Here is an 8,464-nt window from a genome sequence, read left to right on the forward strand (position 1 = left end):
CGGAGTTTTCAGAATGTTTATAGCAATGAAAAAACTTCGTTTTTTATGTTTATAGCATTGGCCCCGGGGGCCAATGCTATAAACATAAAAAACGAAGTTTTTTCCGTAAAACACGAAGTTTTTACCGTAAAAAGCGAAGAAAAAAAAAGTCCATTGCTATAAACATTCAAAAAATTCCGTTTTTAAGATAAAAACTTCGTTTTTAAATCCAATGCTATAAACGAACAAGGGAATCGCCTTTTCAGATAAAAAATGCGTTTTTTCGAAAAAAAACTTCAGATAGATTTTTGATCTCAATTTTAGATATTTTCTTCGTGATTTTTGGCGGCCATTGCTGGAACAACGTTAGCGCTTCAAAATCATTGAACATTCTTTGTTTGTGTTTTTATGTAGATATTTTATAGATAAAACTGAAAAGGATTTTGGTAACTCCATAATAAACTAATTACTTAAAATCTGCATTTAATCGATATTCAGTTCCTTGTTGTTTTTCCTTGTTAGGTTTTCGATAGTAATTTTGGTTAAACAAATTTTTCATAGTGTTTGACGAAAGAAAAGTATAAATAGTCGATAAATATGCCATATAATACACAAATACACAACAAAATAATACACAAATACACAACAAATAAAATGCTGTCTAAAGAACTTAAAATGTTACTAGCAATATAAATAAGAGAAAACAAAGAGGTTCTTCTTGGGAAGCTTAGTATGTTTTAATTAGCAAACTATTTAAATAAAAATATGTATTGCTACATTATATTTTATATATATGTATATATATGTATGTATGTATATATGTATATATATATATATATATATATATATATATATATATATATATATATATATATATATATATATATATATATATATATGATATATATATATATATATATATATATATGATATATATATATATATATATATATATATATCATATGTTGGTAAAGATTCCATGACAGTCTCTGAGAACATGATATATATATATATATATATATATATATATATATATATATATATATATATATATATATATATATATATATATATATATATATATATCATGTATATATATATATATACATGATATATATATATATATATATATATATATATATATATATATATATATATATATATATATATATATCATGTTCTCAGAGACTGTCATGGAATCTTTACCAACACAATTTATAGTATTATACAGTGTAGGAGAAGCTATTTTCAATGTTAGTGTATTAAGTTAATAAAACTATTGGAAGTATATATATATTTATATATATATATATATATATATATATATATATATATATATATATACATATATATATATATATATATATATATATATATATATATATATATATATATATATATATATATATATATATATTTACAAATGTTATAGTATAAGTATGATGTAATATATAGTATATATTAACATAATATAAGTATGTAATCAATCATATTTCTAAATAAAGATTTTACATTCATGTAAATATATATATACTTCCAATAGTTTTATTAACTTAATACACTAACATTGAAAATAGCTTCTCCTACACTGTATAATACTATAAATTGTGTTGGTAAAGATTCCATGACAGTCTCTGAGAACATGAAAAAAAACATTTGTGCCAATAAAATGAAGAAATGCTTAGTATAATGTTGCAAATTGCTTAGTATAATGTTGCAAATCATCTTTAAGCCTAGTTTCTAAAAAATCTAATACAGCTCTTGGTACTCGATACTGCTCTCGAAAAACGTTGTCAGAAACATCTTCGTTAAAAAAGCGAACATTAAACTAAAATGATATTGAAAAACAAAACAAAAATATAATTTCTGCGCCTATTTAGTATGATTTCTGATTTTGTTCGATAAAAAATCATTAAAAAAATATATATATATAGTAATTTTAAGTAATGTTTTAAACACCAACCTCTCGAGGCAATCGGTGGCGAAGCTCATTTTCTGCAACTTCGAAATCTAAGTCTTCATCCGAAAAAATTAAACTCATGTTTCTACTTTAATTTTACACAGATTTTTTAAACACCAAATACTAGAATTTAAAAATATTCATAAAAATAGAATAGATAGCACAGCATACTTAATGACTAATTAAATTCATTAAGTAGGCCTAATAAATAAAAGTTACAATAAAAATTACTATTATATTACTACTATATATTACGGATAAAAAAAGTTCGTGAATTTTAGTGACGTTTACGTTTTATGCTTTATAGCAATGGACGAAAAAAATACAAACAGCGATAAATTCTTCGAGATTACGAACTTTTTTTCGTACGTGAAAAATTGCGTTTTTACGAAAGATTTTTTTTCTCGAAAAAAACTTCGAATTGTTTATAGCATTGGCCCCTGGTTCACTTTACGTTTACGTCACATTATACTTTTAAGATTTTGTTTCCATGGAGTCATTAGAACTCACGCCACCGTAATTATATATGTAATTTTAACGTTTAATTTTGTAATATATGGCTGATGATTGCCGTTAGGCATGAAACTTAAAGTTCCATAATAAAAGTTTTTTTCTTTATCGTTTTTAATTATAATTAAATATATATATATATATATATATATATATATATATATATATATATATATATATATATATATATATATATATATATATATATAACATTTTTATCTGTATATTATACATTTATATATCTTATCTAAAAAATGATAAATTAGCATAAAATGGCGGACGTGTTTTTTTAACGGCGAAGAAAAATAAAAAACCTTAATAAAAACTGATTAAGCTTTAATTGAAAAGTAGAACATTGTTTGGACAAAAAAGATTATAAAAGAAAAGATTGTGAAAAGAAAAGAAAAAGTAAAAAGTAAATAAAGTATTTCAAAAAGAATTTTTGGTTAAAAAAGTTTCCGTGAAAATCTCAGATACCGGAAAAAATATTTCTATTGAAAATCAAAAGATAAAGTTGACTGTAAGTTTAAAAATTAGAAGAGGAAGGAAAAGTAAATATCAATACCACTTTCATATTAAAAATCAGATAAGCCAAAACAAGAAAACACACAAAAAACTGTTAAAATCAAGAAGAAATACAACTGCTGTCAATGAAAAAGAAGTATGAAAAGTTTTTTTATCTAAAGATTATATTCTTGTTAAAGTTATATTTTCTTATATAAACTTAGATTAATAAATTCCTTCTTAGATAATATACTTATATATACATATTATACATATACTTTTTTTTCTTGATTTTCTTTTTATGCAACTCACTTAGATTTTTTCACTTTTTTTTTTTTTTTTTTTTTTTAAATTTATTTATTATCATTTATTTTATTATTATTTATTTATTTTTTTTTAACCATCTTTTTTCTTTAACTTTTAATGATGGTAGTGAAACAATCTTGTGGTATATGCTTTAAAGCTGTAGCTAAAAATCAATCAGCTATCCAATGTGATCTATGTGACAAGTGGATACACAGAAAATGTAATCGAGTTGACAAACTGACATATGAAAAAATCAAAACTTTAAATACCTGGTACTGCCTAATCTGTACAAAAACATTTCTTTCTTTCTCTAATATTTCTGATCTTGAGTTATCTACCACACTTGCAGGAAAGTCACTGAAATTTAACATCGTTAAAAATCCATCTAAAAATCCAAATTTGAAAAACCTTTTTGGGGACCTCAATGACTCATCTTATACTTCAATCAACTGCAAATACGTAGATGTTCCTAGGTACAATGAGTTATCCCGAAATTCCGTAAGTTATCTTCATATAAATATATCTTCTCTACCATATCATATTGACGATTTTAAAATACTATTAGCATCTTTTAATAATATGCCTGATATTATTGGAATAACGGAATCTAACCTGCATGATAAAAATGTGTCTATAACTAATGTTAATTTAGACGGATATGTAACCGTTCACACGCCAACTAAAGCTAAAAAGGGTGGTGCTTTGATGTATATTAAGTCTAGTTTAAACTTTTAAGTCAGAACTGACTTAATCCTGGTTAAAAGTAAACAACTTGAATCTATATTTATTGAAGTAATAAATGCTAAAAAAAGCAACTTAATAGTTGGTTGTTAATATCGTCATCCAACAATGTGTCCATCTGAATTTGTTGATCATTACCTAAATTCTCTTCTTGAGAAAATTAGCTTAGACAAAAAGAAGTTTATGTTAATGGGAGATTTCAACTTTGACTTGCTCAAATACAATACATCCAATGAAGTTTCACATTTTTTAGAATCAATGGTTTCAAATTCTCTTTTTCCTTTTATTATACAGCCTACACGCATAACCACTCATTCTTAAACGGTAATTGATAATATTTTTTAAAATTTTTATTCTTCTGATATAATCTCAGGCAATCTTACAGCTTCAATATCTGATCATCTTGCTCAGTTTATAATAATGCCGCATTCCAAAACGCAAACTTCACCTGAACCTATTTTTAGGAGGTGCTTTAAAAACTTTAAAAAAGCTGAATTTATCCAAGATATTTCAAATGTTGAATGGGATGACTTTATAAAAGAAGAAAATGATGTCAATTACTCCCTTAAAAAATTAATCGAAATTTTTTATTGTATTTTGAACAAACATGCCCCTTACAAAAAATTAACAAAAGGTCAAGTAACTAGTGATAATAAACCTTGGATAACGAAAGGCATTCTCAAGTCAGTTACATTTAAAAATAAAAAATCATAAAAAATATTTAAAATCAAAAGACTGTATAAAGAAAAATTTACTTTTTGTAAAATTTAAACAATATCGTAATAGTATAAGCAATCTTATAAAGTTTAGCAAAAAGGAATATTACACAAACTTTTTCAGTCACAATATCAATAATATAAAAAACACGTGGAAAGGCATAAAAGAGTTGATAAATGTAAAGCCAAATAAAAGTTACTCCCCAACAAGCATACTGATCAACAACAAATGCGAAACTAATCCTAAAGCTATCTCTAATCATTTTAACAATTTCTTTACTACGATTGCTTCAAAATTATCCAATGGAATTCCGAAGTCTAAATTCAACTTTCAAAAGTATCTGACTAATCCTAATAGCAACTCTTTTTATGTGCAACCAATAACTGAAGAGGAAACCCTCGACTATATAAATTCCACTATCATTGAAGGTAAGAGTGTTGGACCGAACAGCCTTCCAACAAAACTTTTTAAACTGGTGTCAAAAAATCTATGCAAACCACTAAGTATCATCTTAAATAATTCATTTTGCAAAGGAATATTTCCTGATGTCTTCAAACTGGCCCAAGTTATTCCAGTCCACAAAAAAGGATCAACAGTTGACTGCACAAACTATCGTCCGATCTCTCTTCTTTCTAATTTAAGCAAAATTTTTGAAAAAGTTATGCATAATAAATTAAACGACTTCCTAAACCAAAATCAATGTTTATATAAACACCAGTTTGGTTTTCGTAAAAAGCATTCTACAGCTCACGCTCTTATCGAAATTACAGAAAGTATAAGAGTTGCTCTTGATAATGGAAACTTTGCCTGTGGGGTTTTCATTGAAAAGTGTTTGCATTGGTATTCCTCAGGGATCCATATTAGGTCCTCTTCTCTTTATTATTTACATCAATGATCTTAATCTTTGCTATCAAACATTCAAACACGTATCATTTTGCTGATGATACAAATCTTCCATTAACGACAAACTCCCTCAAAAAACTAAATAAATATATTAATGAGGATATGGCCAGTCTTGTTCAATGGCTCCGAGCAAACAAAATCTCATTGAATACTAAAAAAACAGAAATAGTAATATTTAAGACGCAGTATACTAACTTTTCTAAAAAAACTAACAAGCATCTTCCAAAATACTTGAACTTTAGAAAAAGTGGCCAAGAGCTGCCTTTGTCTAGTTACATAACTTATCTTGGTGTTGTGATAGATGAGAAACTTTCATTTAAAACACATATAAATAACCTTACTCTCAAATTAAACCGTGCCAACGGCATGTTAGCAAAAATTCGACACTACGTTAATTTTGAAACATTACTATCTATATATCACTCAATTTTTAGTTCACATTTACAATATGCATGCCAAGTTTGGGGACAATCTAAAACCGTCCGTCTGTCTAAAATCGTTTCGCTTCAAAATAGAGCAATACGAATAATTCATTTCTGTCCAAGAGACTTCCCTACTGACATCCTGTATCTTACATCCAAAGTTCTTCGTTTCTATGATTTAATCCAGTTTCTAAATTGTTCATTTGTCTGGGATCAACAACACGGTCTCCTTCCTTCCATATTTCGTAACTACTTTAACAGTAGGACAACGTGTGGGCATAACCTAAGATCAGTCACTTTTAACAACTTAACCATCTCACAAAAACAGACAACTAAACATGGAATAAATTCCATTACATATCAGTGTATCCTTTCTTGGAACACCCTTCCGTACACCCTAAAAACAGATTTTATCCTTAGATCCAAGAATCTGTTCTTAAAGTCACTCTATCATTTTTATCTAAAAAGTTACGCTTAACTTTATTCTTAACCTCTATAACTTTTTCTTTATGTTTATGTACATTTTATAATTTCTTATTTGTGTATATGCGTATATATGTATGTATATGTGAATACATTATAATAACTATTTGACCTATATTTTAATTCTTTTAAAAGTCTGTTTTATAAGTGTTACTTATAAATTTTTGTAAAGTTCTATTTTTACTATGTGATTAGTTTATTTCTTATGTTTTTCTCTTATCTTTTCTTTATATCATTTAGTTCATTGCGTTTTATTAGTGAATTACTATTTGCAATGACCTGTGTTTTTTTGTAACATCCTTAACACGAAATATATATATATTGATTGATTGATTGATATAAATATATATATGTATATATATATATATATATATATCATTTATATCATTTAGTTCATTGCGTTTTATTAGTGAATTACTATTTGCAATGACCTGTGTTTTTTGTAACATCCTTAACACGAAATATATATTGATTGATTGATTGATTGATATAAATATATATATGTATATATATATATATATATATATATATATATATATATATATATATATATATATATATATATATATATATATATTCAAATGATATTTTGTATGATAAAGTTTGGGATAATGTGTGTGCGTGTGTGTATGAATTTATAAAACAAGAAAGATATATTTTTAAAAATAATACTCTTTTTTTATTTAGAATAATAAATATGGTCAATAATTGCTCAGTCTACAACTGTAAAAGCAGATTTGATAAAAGTAGTTTAATTTCTTTTCACAGATTCCCTTTAAATGATGAAATTCTTTGTAAAAAATGGGCAACGGCAGCTAAATGTTTACAAATTACACCTAGTAAATGTAGTAGAATCTGCAGTAAATATTTTAGGTTAGAAGATTTTGAGTGCCAAGAGAATGGGAAACGTGTTCTGAAAAAAAATATTGTGCCTTCAGTATTTGACTTCCATTTATTATTAAACAAAAATAACAAGCGAAATCAGCTATATAATGATGATACATCACACATTAAAAAAACATATTGTTCTATCTCGAATAAAGAGGTAACAGAGCCTGACCCTAACCCTGACCCTAACCCTGAAATTAAAAATACTATTAAAAAAAAAATACTTGAACAAAATTCTCCAAAAAAACTATTACTTAAAAAAAAGATTAAAATATTAAAACAAAAGCTTAAACGAAAAGATAACAAAATTGCTTCACTTAGCAAAGTTATTCAAAAATTAGAGAAGAAAAAAATTTATTTCCATTGATGTTGCAGAATTACTTGAGAACAACTTCTCTGGGTTGACTAGAGAATTTTTGAAATCTGAATTAAAAAATAGAGGCAAAAAAAAAAAAGGGGTATAGATACTCTGATGAAGTTAAAAAATTTGCCTTAACACTGCACTTTTATTCCCCAAGAGCATATGAACTTGTTAAATCTACATTCTTATTACCTGCCGTAAGCTCACTTTCAAACTGGACATCATCTGTAGATTGTTCGCCTGGGTTTTTTGGAGATGTTTTCAAATTTTTACAAAATAAGACCTTTGAGGACTCATCATACAAAGAATGCGCATTAATATTTGATTCTATGCATATCAGGGCTGCTCTGCGGTATGATAATGTTACTGGATCATATGAAGGTTTTGCTAGTTTTGGAAAAAATATTCTAGCATATGACCAAGATAAATTAGCAACAGAAGCACTAGTTTTTATGGTTGTCGGATTGAAAGGCCATTGGAAATGTCCTATAGGCTACATATTTTATGATAAAATTTCCTCAACAGATTTAAGTTGCTTATTTAAAAATGCTTTATATTTATGCGCTACTCATAACCTGAATGTTTGGAGTATAACATGTGATGGACTTATTTCCATCTTTAATGCTATGAAGAATCTTGTGTGTTCATTTGGAAGTAAAATTATAGAGATACATAGTAGTTTTCCCCATC

General features: G+C 26.1%; 1 protein-coding gene across 1 annotated transcript; it reads left to right on the plus strand.

Annotated features, from left to right (window-relative positions):
• Positions 1-2,730: 2,730 nt before the first annotated feature.
• On the plus strand, positions 2,731-4,527 carry LOC149894579 (uncharacterized). Its single transcript, XM_090067897.1, has one exon. The coding sequence runs from the start codon at positions 3,377-3,379 to the stop codon at positions 3,992-3,994; it is 618 nt and encodes a 205-aa protein (XP_089924023.1). The 5' UTR covers positions 2,731-3,376; the 3' UTR covers positions 3,995-4,527.
• The last annotated feature ends 3,937 nt before the right edge of the window (positions 4,528-8,464 follow it).

Source organism: Hydra viridissima, unplaced genomic scaffold, assembly GCF_058129835.1.
Source record: "Hydra viridissima isolate aposymbiotic clone 2 unplaced genomic scaffold, HvirCarnegie_v1 scaffold_1, whole genome shotgun sequence".
Taxonomy (NCBI): Eukaryota; Metazoa; Cnidaria; class Hydrozoa; order Anthoathecata; family Hydridae; genus Hydra; species Hydra viridissima.

Bases quoted from the DNA above. Each gene is read 5' to 3' on its own strand.
- LOC149894579 (XM_090067897.1), top strand. From the start codon at position 3,377: ATGATGGTAGTGAAACAATCTTGTGGTATATGCTTTAAAGCTGTAGCT.